Raw genomic sequence first — 16,984 nt, forward strand, 5'->3', positions numbered from 1 at the left:
CCCCGGCCCCGGCACTGAGCTCGACCCCGCCGCCCCGTCGCCCGCCCGCGCCGTGCTCGACTCGACCAACGCCGACGGCATCAGCGCCCTGCACCAGGTCAGCGCCCCCGCCCCTCCCGGGACCTTGTCCGCCCTCGGTCTGCGCCACCTCTTTCCCCAGTCCAGAGTCACCGTTGCAGCGGCGATTCCGGCCCCGGCCCTTGCCATCCTATGCTGACCCCCTCTCCGAGTCCCCTTTCCCATCCCACCCACCTCGAGCTCCCCTCTTCCAGTCCTGAGCCACTCGAACTGGCCCTAGTTTTTGCCACCCCGCGCTCCCCTCTCCCTGGACCCCAGCCATTGCTGACGGCCTCAGTCTGGTCCATCTCGCTGGCCCTGGTTTTGTCACTTGGCACTGTCCTCGCCAGATCTTGAGCACCGTCTTCTAGTCTTGTTGGTGCCACCTCCACCCTGCCACCTCTTCTGGCAATGCTGGTACCCCCTTTTGGCTCACTGTTGTCCCCTTCTTCCAGGCAGGTACCACTCCCTGAGGAGCATCCTGTTTCCTGGGCCTGTGCGCCCTCCTCTCCTGGTCTCTGGCCTGGTCCAGCTCTTGGGTAGGCCCAGATCTTTCCATGCCACTTCTTGAAGGTTCCCCCTTCTCCACCTTGGTCTGTGCCATCTGTTGCCATCTAAGGGTACTCTTTCCTGCAGGTTCACTGTGGCTTCGAGGCTCTGTACCCTTGAAGTGGGTGCTTCCCTCATCTAAGGTGCCCCATCCACTCCACCCCAAGCTCTCCTAATTCTCCTTCTGGGACCTTTGCCTCCTCTTGCCTCCCACCATATGCCTTCTTCCACCGATGTTTCTCCTGCAGGCATCTTTCTCCTTCCCTGTCCCTCCTTCCCATGGCTAGGCCTGCTTCATCACCCTTTCTCTGGGCAACCTCAGAGCAGCCGCCTCTTCCCAGCTTTGAGCCACCCCTCCATGCTCTGGTCATCTTGCTTTCTCTGCCCGGATCCCCTCTCCTCCTGTGGATTTGGGGAGCTTCTCCTTCCCACAGACGGTGCGACCTCTCCTAGTCTTCTGGCATGTCACTTTCCCAAGAGTTCTAGAACCCTGTTGGTTCTGTCCTCTACAGACTGGGCCCCCGTGCTTTTCCAGGACACCTTGGTTGCTGCCTTCAATGTCTCTGCATCCCAGAACCATGTTACGCTCAGGGTCCTCACTGGTTCTGGATGCTTTCATCTATCTCTTCCCCATCATGGAACCACCCGACAGGACTGGCCACAGAAGAGCCTCTGTCCCTTACCCCATCCTTGAGGCCATCTCTCTCCTAGTCTGCTAGTATTGATCCAGTCCCAGCCCGTTCTTCCCTGCCAGAACCCCTAGGGTTTGGTTCCTGGTGGAGCAAGAGAGGACCCCAGAAGGAGAGACTGGCAGGGGTGAGGTGATGGGGGTGCTTGCAGAAGCCCACTCAGCGCCCAGGAAGAGGACCTCAGAAGGACGAGCTAGCAGGGGATGGGGTGATAGGAGTGCTTGCAGTGGCCCACTTCTTAGCACCCAAGAGAGGACCCCGGAAGGAGCGGGGCTGGCAGGGGGGTGGGGCAATGGAGGTGATTGCATAGGCCCACTTCTCAGTGCCCAGGAAGAGGAGCCACACAGGAAAATAGAATAGCCTGGGGTTCTCATCTCAGCTCCTCAGCCTTGAATTAGCAGCTTTTCTCTCTGTGCCTCAGTTTTCTTATCTGTGAAGTGGGGCAGTCGTCAGGCCCTCCCAAGCAGGGCGCTGATGGAGGACAGTTGTGTGTGGAGAGCTCCCTCAGGAAGCACCCTAGGCCGTCAGCTGGGGGAGTAGCTGTCCCTGGTGTAAGTGCTGCTCCTCCCCACTTTTTCTGTCCCAGGCAGAGGCCCTTGTGCCATTTGGGGCATTTTCTTTCACCCAGAGGAGGTCCTGCTTCCCTGAGGCCTTGTAAGGTCTCAAAGATAGGCCAGCCCAGGAGAAGGTTCTCAGGCTTCAGTGTTCCTCTTTCTCCACCACCATCCCCACCCCCTGGCTCTCCTGGACCTTCCCTAAGGGGCCCTGCTCTTCAGGCCAAGCCCTGTTACCCAGCATCCCCCTTCACGTGGACCCTGCAAAAGGCTGCTCCAGCCTTGCCTGGCAGGCTGCCTTTCACGTGGGAGCCCGCTCCCATTGCAGGCCTGCACTTGGTAAACTCACTGCTGGGGCTCTGAGGGGGCCCGCAGAATTAGGCACCCAAGGTTCAGGGAGGGACGTTCTCACCCGAGGTCACAGTGCCAACCAGTGGGGGAGTTAGGTGTGGGTCAGGTGTTGGTGTGGGGTGACTAGCTCGTGCTGGTTTGCCCCAACACTGACCTGGTTTTAGTATTGAAAGTCCCAGGGCCACCACAGCCCCCAGCCCCAGGTAGACGGGGCTGTCTCTCTCCATCTGAGGGAGTCCCGGGGCTGTGCATTCTGATTTTTCCACCTGGGCTGTCTGTTATGTTCTGAGTATTCCTGGACTGGTCCCCAGGCATCAGCCCCCTACCCTGCTTGTGTCCCTAGGAGTTCTCAAACCTCGGTTCCCACCTCAGGCCAGTTTGGCAACCACCTGAGGAGGCAGTCCTTCCCCGAGACTGCCTTGTGAATTCCTGGCTAGGGGTCTGGGGTCGGGATTTAGTAGGAGGTACTGGGAGCCAGGATTCTTAGGTCTGAAAAGGGAGGAGGCTGGGGGCCTGGACTCCCGGGTCTGAGGGAGGAGGAGCCGGGCCTGGATTCTTGAATCCCTGGTGCCCAGGCCTCAGGCATCTTTCACATGGATGCCTGTGCAGGGCCAGGTCCTTGAAAGGGAAAGGCTCATCTCCCTCCTTGCCCCCCTCCCCCGTCGCCATGACGACTGGGTGGAAATAAACGGAGCCCAGAGTTCATCCTGTTCCCAGGGCCGCGTGGCCCCCCTCTCGCAGACTGAATTTCCATGACTTCATGCTCTTGGCCCTTGTGGCTCCCCCTAGATGGGCGGTTTGGAGAGGTGAGGGGGTTGGGGGGTTAATTTACCCCGAGGACCCAGGAGTCCAGGGCCACCCACCTCCCTCAGACCCAGCACCCCTGGTGTTTGCGTGCACTCTGGGGTTTTTGTGTGTGGATCTTTAATTCTTCCTCTGTCAGACAGAACCCTGAGAGTGAGAGGAGTGGGGACGACGCCCGCAGAGACCCCTGGGCACAGTGCCCTGTGCACGGTGGACCCCCTGGGCACACACACTGACGCAGCCTCCTCTCCCACTGTAGGGGTCCTTCCCAGGACCCTCATTACCCCAGGGTCCCAGGGATCTGTTGGCTTTACCGGTCTTTCCACAGCCTTGGGCCCTGGGGGCCCATCCACCTCCTCTCAGGGTGCAAGGAAGGCCTTGGTCAGTTCCTGGAGAGTGTCTCCTGGGTCTGAGGGCGGAGAGGTGGGGCATCTTCCCTTGGTTCATCCCTGGAAGCCTCCTGTTGGTGGTGACTAAGGGGATGGGTCGGTCGCATCTGACAGGCACCATTCAGGATTCTCACACCTGTGTGAGAAGCTCCCCTTTTCTCATCTAGTTCTGACTTGCTAGGAACTGGGAACCCCCGCGCGGTGTCCACTGAGCTCCAAAGGTCTGGCTGACCTAACTGTTGGGCAGCCAGGAGTGTCTCCAACAGCTGGGTAGCTGGAGGGGCCTTCAGGGGCCCAGCTCGTGCCTTTCAGAGCCTGTCCTAGAGCCATCGTGGTCTTCTCCTTGAATGTCATGGCGACTGGGCCATGTGTCTCATAGTCCCTGTTAGAGTGCTGCCTTGCTGGGTGTGTGATGTCTGGAGCAGGTGAGGGCTGACAGTTCGCCCCTGCCCCCAGGCCTGTATCGATGAGAACCTGGAGGTGGTGCGCTTCCTGGTGGAGCAGGGTGCCACGGTGGACCAGGCAGACAATGAGGGCTGGACGCCCCTGCACGTGGCTGCCTCCTGTGGTTACTTGGACATCGCCAGGTGAGGCAGGGGAATGGTGGGGGGAACCCAACAGGGAGCCGGGGCTCAGACTCCTCAGCCCTGACCTTCCACCCCCAGGTACCTGCTGAGCCACGGGGCCAACATTGCCGCTGTCAACAGTGATGGGGACCTGCCCCTGGACCTGGCTGAGTCTGACGCCATGGAGGGGCTCCTGAAGGCAGAGATCGCCTGCCGAGGTGGGCCCTGGGTGCTGCTGGGGACGGGGCTTAGAGGTTCTGACTCCCTCTGAGCCTTAGTTTCCTTACCTGTGAGTTGGGGGTGTAAGTACCTCCACTGGGCATAGAATTAGAGCTCAGACTGGCATTGACTTGCATTGTCATTTTACCATCTGAGTCACTGAGGACATTGAATGGGGCTTGTCAGGGAGTGAGGTTGTGGGACCACTGACACAGGTGTTCTGAGGACTGTTTGCTGAGGGGAGTAGAATGCCTGGTCCCCCTGGGGACTGGTTTCCTATGCTCAGGATCACTGAAACCCAGGACCCCCCAAAACTCTGTATCTGGCCATGTTATTTTTTCTAAGGAGAGTACGTGTTGCTTCTAGGGGCTTGTGACAGTCCCCCCACAAACTTAAAAGTAGCCATCTAGGACAAGTTGATGTGAGATAGCATAGGACAGGCTGTAGGCTGATTGCCTTGGAAGCAGAGGATGTGAGGCAGGTTGGTTGGGAGACATGAACAGTTTCATCAGGTCTTAGGGCTTACGATGCCCGTGGGGCTGCCACAGGAGCCCTGGGCCTTGAGCATGGCTGCCAGGGTCTGGCTTCTCGGGTTGGCGTCCTGGCTGTGTGGGTGACTGAGAATGATGGCAGCGCTGCCTGGGATGGGAGATGTGAGCGCTGGTGTGGAGGACCACAGAAGAAGTAAATGACGAGGGACAGGTACAGAGTGTCCGAGGTGATGCCTGGATTCTCAGCCATGGGACAGCATGGGCAGATTCAGTGCCCCAGATGGTGTGGAAACCTTGTCAGGTATGGAGGCACTGGTGGGACTGTGAGGTTACATCTGGGTCCCAGGAGGCTTGCTCTGGTTAAAGTAGGGGAGTGAGGAAAGCAAAGACCGAGCTAGGGGCTTCTCCTTCCTCTCTTGAGACTGTGTAGTTTGAAAAACTTCAGACTTAGACATGTTTGTGACAGCAGCACAAGGCCTACGTGGTCTTCACTGAGGTTCACCCGTGCTATGGCAGCTCTGTGCAGACAGCTTGCGGTCCGCACAGCTCATCCCGTCTGGTCCAGTGCTTCTCGGCATACTTAGTGCTGTGTGCCTATTGCCACGTTGAGCCAGATGACTTTGGTCACCCCGAAAGGAACCCTGCATCCTTAGTCACTACTCTGATCCCCCTCACCCCCACCCCAGGAAGCCAACCTGTGGCTTTCTGTTTCTATGTGCTTGCCAGTTTGGGATGCTTTGAGTAAATGTAATCATAAAGTGTAGATTCGTCAGTTTTGTAACTTCAGCACATTTGCGTGTACTCCCCTTTTTTTCCTTCTCTCTTTTCCTCCCTTCCTCCCTTTTCTTCCCTCTCTTACCTCTTTCTTTTTCTTTTTTTCCTTTTCTTTTCTTCCTTCCCTCCTCCTGAACCATTCTGAAAATATGTTGCAGACAAAGGAGCCAGTGTCCCTAGAGCAGGCTCATATACCCACAGGGATGTGACATCGTTGGTCTCCCAGCAGCATCAGGACCACTTACCTACCTCTGGTTCAGGACTTGTGCTCACTCTGGGAGACAGGTGTTGTCTGTCTGCCCTGTGGTGATGTTAACCTTGAACTTTGTTCAGCGGGATCGGCCAGGTGGCTCTTGGTGGAGGCATTTTCCTCACTTTGTAATAAAAAGTAGTCTGCAGGGTGATGCTTAGAGGCAGCTTCTGTGACTGAGAATGGCCAAAGGGCCTGCGAACTCTTGGACATTCTGGGTTTTTCTAGCATGCATCAGCTTCTCAGAGGTGCCTGTGTTTCTTTTCTGTGGGAGAGGACAAGGTTCGGGGAGGTTGGCTATAGGACAAAGGCCAGTGGTACTGCTGGGAGGACCCTCGGCTGCTCTGTAGGGGGTTTGGGACCTCTACTGCTGTGGCTACATGATCCTTGCCTTCACATGGAAGACCTCAGCAGAGCCTGGATCGCAGATGCACCCAGCTACAAGGTGAGCAGTGCTCTCACCACCCCCTGAAGGACACATCTGGAAGATGGAGAATTCCCACACGTGCTGGGCCTCCAGACAGGTGCTGGCTGCAGTGTATCCCTGGAAGCTGCTCACAGCATGGTCGGGACAGAAGACAGAAGTGGACAGAGGCTGGAGACACAGGAAGGAAGGCGGCACTGGCATGGACGTCCCCAGGAGCTCGGCCTCCTTTTCTTTCTCCAGCATGGCTGTCTTTGCCACACTTGCTGTCTCCCTCTTTTGGGGACTGCGTCACTGAGGGTCAGACTTGCTCCATCAATTACCCAGAGCACACGTCTCATCCAGCACAAGGACCTCTGGTCCAGTTGGCTCGGCCGAGTTAGGTATGACTCTTCACAAGGACCAGAAACCCGTTACAGCCTGGCTGGGGCCAAAGAGGCAGTCTGTGCACCCATGTTCACAGCAGCTAGAAGGTAAAAGCAGCCCAGGTGTCCATTGACAGGTGTAGGGACAAACGAAACGTCGTCTGTCCATACAATGGGATAGTATTCAGCCTAAAAAGGAAGGAAACTCTGACACGTGCTACAACATGGATGAACCATGAGGACATTATGCTCAGTGAACTAAGCCGATCACAAAAAAATACAAATACTGTGTGGTTCCACTCCCATGAGATACTCAGTAGTCAGATTTGTAGAGACAGAAAGTGGAATGGTGGAGACCAGGGCTGGGGGAGTTACTGTTTAATAGGGATAGAGTTTCAGTTTTGTAAGATAAAGAGAGTTCCGGAGATGGTGGTGGGGTGGTTGCACAGCATCTTAGGTTTTGCGGACCACTCACCTTGCCTGCTGCCATGGTGGGGACAGCAGCCAGTTGTGTTCCAATAAAGCTTTATTTACAGACACAAGTGGCTTTAAGAATAGGCAGATCCATAGTGGCAGGCAGTAGATGGAGGGTGCCAGGGCATGGGGGCTACAGGGAGTGACTGCTCAATGGGTGTGGGTTTCTATTTGGGGAGATGAAAAGGTTCAGGAACTAGATGGTATGCTGGTTACACAGCATTGTGAGTGTCCTAAATGCCACCAAATTGTACACTTGAAAATGGCAAAATTGGTAAATTTTATGTTATCTCTATTTTACCACTACAACAATAAAAGTAAAAATCCAGACGTGTGGCCTGCACCCCCAGACTGCAGTTTGCTGGCTCCAGTCAAAAGCTCTGTCCATAGACATGGGCACATCTCCACAAAAAGCACATTTGAGAAGGATGCACATGGATGTGCAAAAGAAGACAGCACTTCCAGTGGTTGCTGAATCAAGTCAGTCAACTTGGCCCCTCCCCTCCTTGAAGTCAGGTGCCTTCACCTGTAATGGGATATGATGTAGGTGACTCCTTTTAAGGAAGTGGCAGAATGGGAGGGAGAGGGTGGGTCCCTGCATCCCCAGCACTCTCCAGAAGTCTCCACCCCAGACTGGGCCGCAAGATGGGCCTAAGCAGTGAGATGTTCCTGGAATAGCTGCCACTGTCCAGTCCAGCAAGCCAGGAAACCCGAAGGTGATGCCCATGTACCATGGCACCAGGTGGCGCCAGTGCAAAGCCTGGACTTGGATGGATTTGGTCTTCAAGCAGGGATGGCAGGGGGACTGTTTTTGGGACTCCCACATACAGCCTTAGGGCAGAAGTTGACTATATGTGGTAAGGATGTAATAGTACATGCTCATGAAAGCTAATTCGTGATGGTGTTTAGCTCAGGGATCTCAGGGAGCCAGACAAGATCAGCGAGGGACGTGTAGGAGGCTTCTGGTGTCTTTGTCATTTTAATTGTTTAAGCTAGGTGATGGTAAATGGGGTTCTTTGCCACTGTGGTCCAGTGTAAAGCCAACATGAGCCCCAAGTGTAATTGAAAAATTTCAAGCAGGTGCATTTAAAAAAGTGAAAAGAAAGGTGAAATTAACTTCAGTAACATTTTATTTAACCCAGTATATTCAAAACATTTCAATCAATATTAAAAACAACTGTTCATGAATTATCGCGCACTTTTTTTGTTTTACTTCAGCATGTGTTTTACATTTGTGACATCTCAATTCGGACTGGCTATGATTCAAGTGCTTGGTGTGGCCACGTGTGACTGATGGTTGTTGTGCAGGACAGCTCAGCTCCACCTGGCATTTTGGCAACTGTGAGAAATTTCACAATTGAAATGATAATAGACAAAAACTTCCCAGGAGAGATTGAACTTTCTTAGAAAAGACCATTTTTGATTCTTGTCTCAGTAGTTTAAAAGGCGAAAGAATACAGATTCTCGGTCACAGGCCACAGGTAATAGTCCCACCTCCACAAGGCCGTTTTGATCCCAAATCTGTTCTCATGTAATTTCAAGTTATAACTTACCTTTTGCATCAGTAAGTGCAGTCCAGCTTCCCATGAAGCCAGTTGGGTACAATGAAGTTGACTAAGGCAGAAGTTGATTGGTCTCGGTGGTAGCACAGCTATGACCAGGGCTCACTTTTGGGGCAGACAGACATAGAAACTGCTAAGTGGCTTCTTGCTTAGTTTACCCTACTCATGGTGACAAAATGCACGAGGAAGGTGTGCTAAGGATTGTATTGGTAGCGACAGGAAGAGTTAGATGTAGTCAGACACTGGATTTGCTCAATCAACTGGGTTTTATACTTAACAATAAAGGTGATACTTTGGTTGGAATGGGAAAAGTCAGCGATCTTTATTCTCACAGCCCCCAGCAGTGACTCAGAGACCCCTAATGGAACCCCGCACTGCACAGAGCATGGGTTCCCGGGAAGTCACCAAGCTGGTCCAGGCCTTCTGAGTCCCAGAGGAACACACAGATGGAGAGGGATGGGGCAAGGCACAGGGCAAAGCTGTGCTTCCTGTACCTTGGGGTGTGAGTCCCACCTGTCACCCATTCTCCCAGGTGTGGATGTGGAGGCAGCCAAACGGGCTGAGGAGGAATTGCTACTTCATGACACAAGGTGCTGGCTGAATGGGGGCGCCATGCCCGAGGCCCGGCATCCCCGCACAGGAGCCTCTGCTCTTCACGTGGCTGCCGCTAAAGGCTACATTGAAGTGATGAGGTGAGCTGGGCCAGTGTCGACACTCCCTGTCCCCTGTTCTTTGTGTGGGGCCAGTCTGTTTCTTCTCATTGTCTTATACCTTCCTGTGGATTTTGTCCATTTCTGTCTTTTCCTAATGTATGTATCCAAGTCTGTGTATTTGCCTCCAAATACAGCCTTAGCTGCTCTCACAAGTCTTGATGTATATAGGCTTTTCATTCGATTTAAAATGTTTTCCAATGTGTAGTCTTTCTTCTTTGACCCATGGGTTATTTTGAAGTATGTCCTTAATTTCCAAATCTGGGATTTCCTAGTTGTTTCATTACCCATTTCCTGGCTTAATTGCACTGGGGTCAGAGAATGGGATCTGTAGAATTCTAGATTTCTGAAATTTGTTGAGGTTTGCTCTATTTTATACTTCAGTGTAAATAAACTGGAAAAGAATTATATCATGGGGTATGTTGCACTATGCAGGTTGTCAGGTGAGCTTTGTAGTCACGCTCTCTAATTCTTTGCCCTTAGCGATTTCTTTCTATCCGCTTATTGTCAGTTACTGTAAGCTGTGATAAAAAACTCATGGTTGTGGGTTTTGCCTGTTCATCCTTGTAGTTTTATCAATTTCTGTGTTACGTATTTTGAGGCTAGGTCGTTTGGATTAAATTGTTACAGTGTACCCCCTTTCTGTCACCCACCTCGGTCTTGTCACACTTGGCTGCCCCATCCCCTTCTCTTGGAGCAATGGGTTTCAGTTCTTGTCCTCTGGCTCCCTGCTCTCTCTTTAATTCTCCCCTTTTTCTTTTGTGACACTATACTTTATTTTTAGTATGAATGTGGAGTTAAGACGAATCTCTCCATCTCTACCTGCCTCCATGTTGCACCCTGAGGCAGATTGTCCAGTGTGCTACCTAAGAGGGCCCTAACAGCTCCAGTCTCGTGTTTCAGCTGCTCATAACTACTCCTGGAGTGGAGTACCTAGTCCTGGATCTAGTGTTCAGTGGGCTACCTTGGGCACCTGCCTGTCCTAGAGTTGATCCTTGTGGCAAGGAGGATGGGGTACTCTAAATGATCAGGCCAGAGGTGTGCCTGTTAAGGAGTGGCTGTGTGAAACACCTCCCCGAGCAAACCTCAACAAATTCCAGCTGGCTACGACCTTTGACACCCCAAAAACACCAGGAAGAGAACAGCAAGTATGGGCCTGAGGTGGGTCACCCTTGGGGAAATGGTGGGACACCTACCCGGCAGGGTAGGAGACCAGGAAACTCAGGGAGCAGGTGAGTGACTAGGTCAGCAGGGCCACACAGAGGACCTTTTGTTGAAAAAGGTTCTTTTTAAACTGCCTTGTCTCTCCATCTTTTCCCGCGTTGCTTTTGCCGTTGCCCGTGGACGCAGCCTAAGGCCAATTCACTATGACAGGCGTGCTGCCCTAAGCCAAGTTTGTGGAACTGCCCTGGACTCATAGCCCCACTTTCCCCCCAATCATGTGGTTTAAGGGGGTGACTGTGACCTGAGGAAGACTGTCTAAGCCAGGGTCTGAGCCTTGGCACTGGTGGCATTTGGACCAGGTCACCCTTTGCTGTGGGGCTGTCCCCTGCACTGCAGAATGGCTAGCGGCTTTCCTGGCAGCAACATGCTAGATGTTGGCAGAGCCGTCAGCTGTGACAGCCAGAAATGTCTCCAGATAGCCAGGTGTTCCCTGGGGTGGTGTTGCTCCCTCTGAGAACCAGCACACTGAGCCCGCAGGTTCCTGGGGCACTGCTGCCCTGGCCACCCCTTCTGAGTTGCATCCTTTTCATAGGCTTTAGGGTCCCCACCCCCACTTGTGGGTACAAGGAGCAGGCTTCCCGATGCTACCTGTTGGTCCAGGGGTGGGATGAAAGCCTGTAGCAGAGGGTCACTTGTGGGGAAGGCCTCTGCACAGTGGTCTTTTTATCACCCAGCCCAGGATAGATGGTTTGGCATTGTCACAGCTGGTACTGTTACCACTGCCTGGCTGGCTGCCACAGCTCTTGACCCATAATCCCTGTCCTGGCCCTTGACCCCAAGCCTCTTCGGCCTCCAGGCTGCTCCTCCAGGCCGGCTATGACCCTGAGCTCCGAGATGGGGATGGCTGGACCCCTCTGCATGCGGCTGCCCACTGGGGCGTGGAGGATGCCTGTCGCCTTCTGGCTGAGCATGGTGGCGGCATGGACTCGCTGACTCATGCGGTGAGGCCCTGGGGCCCCAGGACTGGTGGGATTGGGTCGTGGGGAGGGCCCTATACCTCCTTCACCATCCACCCCTTTTCACCTCCCCCATAGGGGCAGCGTCCCTGTGACCTGGCTGATGAGGAGGTGCTGAGCCTGTTGGAAGAGCTGGCCCAGAAGCAGGAGGATGTGAGTCTTGGGCCCCTTCCCCTCCTGTCAGCTCCTGGGAGGCCAGGGAGGGAGAGCTTCTTATCCCCTGCACTCCCTGACTGCCTGATGCCCACTGCCCAGGGATGTGCTGCTCCCCACCAGTGACTGAGACCAGAGGGGACTATGGGGAGGACAGAGTGGACAGACTCAGGAGGCAGGGCCTGGGGTCCAGATAGACCTCGGGATGTGGACAGGGTCTGCCAAGGCTTTGGCGAGGCCTCATCACCCCTGGGATGCCCCCCAGCTAGCACTGGGCCAGGCTTTGTTGCTGGAAAACTGGTGTGGACTTAGGCTCTGCCATGGATTTGTGGTGTGAGCTTGGGGAAGGCTGGGTCTGGCCAGGGCTATGTCCGGGTGTGAGGGGTCAGGGAGGTTTGAGAGGGTCACCGCTGGGAAGTAGGGGATGAGAGCAGAGCCTAGGAAGCGAGAGGCCCAGTAGGAACAGGATGACAGTGAGGACATATAATGCACATGCACCTGAGACCAAGGGTGCCTCCTGCTGATCCTGCCTGGCCATCTGTAGAACCTGACGAGACCACAAACCCTACATGCTGCCCTGGACTGAGCTCCCTATGGTCGGAGCACCACGAAGCCACATCTGGCACAGCTGCACAGGGTGGTCCTTCATGTTGGGGACATGGGACCCAGGAGGGACCCCCATGTCCTGCCCTTCCCCAGCAGCCCCCTTTGCTCTGCAGCTTCGGAACCAGAAGGCAGCCTCCCAGAGCAGGGCCCAGGAGCCTCAGGGGTCCTCCAGCAGCAAACACCGAAGGTATGGGAGGTGCCCAGAGGCGTGGGCTGGAGGCTTCCAGGGATCGGATCCCGTCACCTTTCTCTTCCTCACCAGGAGCTCTGTGTGTCGTCTGAGCAGCCGAGAGAAGATCTCCCTCCAGGACTTGTCCAAGGAGCGCCGGCCTGGGGGGTCTGGGGGACCCCCCATCCAGGACGATGATGACGGAGAGGAAGGCTCCTCCGGTGAGGGGCTGGGGGCTGGGACTCCTGGATCTGAGGGTGGAGGGGCTGGTTCTCAGAAGCAGCTGGTATATTCTTGTAACCGTTCCTATCTTCTTACCCGATAGAGCCAACCCCTGCAGAATCTAGAACCCTCAATGGAGTATCCTCCTTGCCACCCCCTAACCCTGAAGGCCCTGTGGTGAGTCTGGATGCCCCGGAGGCCATGCCAGTTTTGGGAGTGGGAGGTATACTGTGAATCCTGTAAACTTCTTGTCAGGGTGGATAGGGTGAAGACTATAGATTCCAGAATCCTCCAGGGTAACTACCTTTTTCTGGCTGCACCTGCCCCTGGGGCTGCCCTGGGGCTGATGAAAACTGTAGTTTGCTGTGGTCCTTCTAGGGTAACACATGGAATCTATGGGCAAAAAGGGCCCCTTCTCCATAGCTGAGACCTTTCTCTTCTGCCAGACTCTCGAGAAGGCCCCCTTCTCTAGGCACTTTGGCCTCCAGAAGACAGGGAGCGCTGGTGCCTTGGGCCCCGCAGATATGCGAGGAGCTGAAGGCACCCTTGGGGCCGGGCTGCAGCGCTCAGCTTCCTCCTCGTGGCTGGAAGGGACCTCCACTCAGGTGAGTGGGGTGAGGGGCAGGGGACCAGACCCTGACTAGTCGAGGAGAATACCCCCTCCTCCCATCTTTCCACAGGCCAAAGAGCCCCGTCTTGCCAGAATTACCCCTACCCCCTCCCGGAAGGTGCTGGAGCCCTCTTCCCTGTGAGTACCAGAGGCCTGGGCCACTCTAGGGTGGGAGGCAGGTCTGGCTTCCAACCTTGTCAGCGTGACCCTCAACATGTCTATCTGTTCTCTGGAGTCTGATCCCTGCTCCCTGGCACTTTGCCTTTTTTTCTTTTTTCTATGTTAAGTTAGAGCTCACGGTAAAACTTGCAAAGCTATAGTGACCTGGCCTCCTATTGCCTTTCTCCCTGGCTCCCATCCTTCCCTCTCTGACATGTGCACACTCCTGTCCCGGGACCTTTGCTCAAGGCCCTCCTCTCACACCCACAGGGCTCCCTCTCAGTTCATGTCACCTTCTCTGGGAGGCCCACCGTGACCACCTGCTCATACTGCAGAAGCGTCCAGACACACACACCATCCTGTCTCCAGTCTTCACTCTGTTTCTTTTCTCCAGTGTGTTTTATCCTGCCGACGTATCCTGTGACCGACTAACCTTTTTTTTGGTTATTGTTTATTTTGCATCCTTTCTGCTCAGATTTGACTCATCGGGCAGTGGTCATTTGTTTCTTTTGCTCACTGCTGCGTCTCCGGTGCCTGCCACATAATGCGAGCTTGAGTAACATTTGCTGAATGAATGAATTCACACGGGTGTGAGAGGTCCAGGCCTCCCCCTTTGGATAATTCTACTCCTCCCTCCAGGATTCCGGAGCCCGAATCCCCAGGGAAGCCAACTGTCCCTGCAGCCCCTGCGGCCCCTGCAGCGCCGGCAGTGGACTCCCGGGACCGCCGGAGGTGAAGAGCCCCTTGGAATCCTCTGTCCCCAGCTGGGAGAAAACTGTATTACCCAGAAGGCCTAGGGCTTTGGGTGGGAGCTCCCGAGGGCGAGTTTGTCTCAGGGTCTGCTGGAGTTGAAGTCTTCTCAAGGAACGTGCCTCTCCCAAGGGTATCAGCCATGGGATGGGGACAGGGCTCAAAGGAACCCTTCCTGAGGTTGGGGTCCTTCACTCAGGTCCTACCAGATGCCTGTGCGTGATGAGGAGTCTGAATCCCAGCGGAAAGCTCGCTCTCGTCTCATGCGCCAGTCTCGGAGGTCCACGCAGGTGTGGGGGGTGGGATGGGGGCCTGGACTCCTGGTCTGAGGGAAGAGGAGCTGGGGGCCCAGACTTCTGGGTCTGAGGGAGGAGGCTGGGGCCTAGACTCCTGGGTCTGAAGGAGGTGGCTGGGGGCCTGAAGGGGCTGGGCCCTGAGGCCCAGAGTCCCTGACTGCCCCCTCTCCCTGCAGGGTGTGACTCTGACAGACCTGAAAGAAGCAGAGAAGGCTGCAGGGAAGGCCCCAGAACCAGAGAAGTCATGTCCACAGAGCCTGGTGAGAGGTGGTGAAGGTCAGGTGACTGGGCAGTGGGTGGTACAAGATGCCATCCTCCTCTCACCCCATGTCCCTCTCCCACAGGATCCTCCCCGGTGGCTCCAAGTCCCTGGGGTTGAGAACTCTGCTGGCCCTTCCCAGAGAGGTGAGGTCTGGTCTCTGGGAGGTCATCCTCCTAAGCCCACCCGCTCCTTCCGGCTGCTGTCTTCCTGTTGTCCTAGGGTCTTGGGCCCAGGGACCCTGACACCACATAGAGGGGATTCCTGATTCCTGTTTGTACCTCAGGAGAGGCGCCTGACGGGCAGGGTCACAGATCACAGGCCACCAGGGAGCACCGCAGAGTTGGCAAGGAGTGGAGGGGGCCGGCAGAGGTGAGGGAGGCAGCTGGAATTGTGGGTGGGCTTAGGAGGGGCCATGGGAGTGGGGCCAAACTCCCCTTCGGGCATTCACTGAACCCCAACCTGCCCGCAGGGGGAAGAGCCGGAACTGGCAGACATCAGCCCAGAATCCAGGTACCAGGGAGGGCAGGGAAGGTTGTGGGCTGTCCAGGCCTGCGGGGCACGCCCTGTGACAGCGGCTCTGCCTCCACTCCAGCACTACCAAGGGTGGCCCCTCATCTCGCAGGCAGCGGGACCTCAACCCAGAACCCCATCCAGAAGCGGAAGAGCCTGACGGAGGCTTCAGGAAGGTTTGAGATCCCACCCCACGGTGGGCGCTGTTACCCATCCCCACAAATCCACCTTTACACACCTGTCCTACTGCCCCTGTCAGTGGCTCTGCCTGCCGGGTCCCTCGCATCCTGCTCTCACCGCCTAACCTGACCTCACCTGGGTGCAGTTGGCCCCTTCTCCCCTCCAGCAGCAGAGCTGGTAGGCCTGATCCTGGGTCCCTCCTCCTGGTGCCCCCAGCTCTACGCAGAGCTGCGCAGTGAGAACGAGAGACTTCGCGAGGCCCTGACTGAGACTACACTGCGGCTGGCACAGCTCAAGGTGGAGCTGGAGCGCGCCACGCAGGTGAAGGCCTGCAGGTGGCCCCTGGCATCCCTGTGCGGGACTCGTGAGGAAGGAGCCACCGGAAGGGGCGGGGCAAGGACTCCTGGGGTGGGGGCCTGAGCAGGGAGGGGCAGGGGGCTCTGTTCTGCTGAAGGGGAGGGCCTAAGGGATGGGGCAGGCCCTGGGGCGGGGCCAGGTCGGCAATGAGCGGAGCCTGTCGAGCAGTGGGCTGCCCAGTGAGGCTGCCTTCTTTCCCGCCTCACTGTTGCTTTCCCCTTCCTGGCCGTTGCGGTTTGGATATTTCTGTGACCCCTGCTCTTATTCTGTCCCCATCAGAGGCAGGAGCGTTTTGCAGAGAGGCCTGCCCTTCTGGAGCTGGAGAGATTTGTGAGTGGGGCAGCTGGGGTGGGGCCACATGTTTCCCCAGCCTTTCAAGCAGAGGCAGGTCTGGATGAAGGGGCCGTACCGACCTTCTGACCTGGCCCTATGAACTTCCCCACCTTCCTCAGCCCTGCTCAAGCTCTGGCCCTCCCTGACCTCCAGTCTCTCGCCCTCACCTTCCCCCATGTATTGCAGGAGCGCAGGGCCCTGGAGCGAAAGGCGGCTGAGCTGGAGGAGGAGCTGAAGGTGAACACGCACAGGCACTGTGGGTTGTGGGCTCTGCCTGCCCAGGGCCAGCAGCTTGACCCCATCCCATCCCACAGGCCCTGTCCAACCTCCGGGCTGACAACCAGCGGCTCAAGGATGAGAACGCGGCCCTGATCCGTGTCATCAGCAAACTCTCCAAGTGACTCCGGCAGGCCTTCCCCACACCTGCATTTATACAGCTGCTTCTGCCACACGCACCCCTTCCCCTGCGCGAACATGAGTGACAGGGCTCCCAGGGGAATCTCTGAGAAGCCATAACCTCCCCTCGGGACTTCCAGACTGGGAGGGGAGGACAGAGTCCCCAGGAGCCAAGGGGGGCCATCCACGGTCAGGATGGAGGTGGGAGGCTGAGCCAGGTAGGGGGACATTGCTGAGGGGGGACCAGTGCTGGAGGTGGAACCAGTAAGGAACCAAGGACCAGGGAATGCTAGGACCAGAGTGGCTGTCCGGAGGTCCCCTCTCACGTGCGATGCCACCCAGTCACCCCTCCCACTCCTGAACAGGGATCCGAGAATGTGCCAAGAGTCCTGCTGGCCTCGGCCAGGTGGGCCTGTATATAGGGTCCATGTGCAATAGGGAGGGACGTCTTCTATTTTTTGCTGCCCCCTCCCCGCCCACCCTCCGGGGCAGGGGGAGAAGGTATTTTTGAGACAAAGCACAGGCACCACAAATAAAAGTCGTGAAGTTGCCACTCAGTGACCATGTTCGGTG

General features: G+C 56.1%; 1 protein-coding gene across 1 annotated transcript; it reads left to right on the top strand.

Annotated features, from left to right (window-relative positions):
* Position 1: 1 nt before the first annotated feature.
* On the top strand, positions 2 to 16,964 carry PPP1R12C (protein phosphatase 1 regulatory subunit 12C; the record flags this gene model as incomplete). Its single annotated transcript, XM_006915983.2, has 22 exons — positions 2 to 97; positions 3,850 to 3,980; positions 4,059 to 4,177; positions 9,051 to 9,210; positions 11,249 to 11,393; positions 11,487 to 11,561; positions 12,281 to 12,354; positions 12,430 to 12,557; positions 12,662 to 12,735; positions 13,005 to 13,163; positions 13,239 to 13,306; positions 13,967 to 14,059; positions 14,277 to 14,367; positions 14,550 to 14,633; positions 14,718 to 14,778; positions 14,919 to 15,004; positions 15,105 to 15,145; positions 15,228 to 15,321; positions 15,542 to 15,646; positions 15,962 to 16,012; positions 16,202 to 16,252; positions 16,330 to 16,964. Coding segments are annotated over 22 exons (2,073 nt in total), but the record flags the coding sequence as incomplete, so codon positions are not given.
* Positions 16,965 to 16,984: the final 20 nt, after the last annotated feature.

This window comes from Pteropus alecto, unplaced genomic scaffold, assembly GCF_000325575.1.
Source record: "Pteropus alecto unplaced genomic scaffold, ASM32557v1 scaffold326, whole genome shotgun sequence".
NCBI lineage: Eukaryota > Metazoa > Chordata > Mammalia > Chiroptera > Pteropodidae > Pteropus > Pteropus alecto.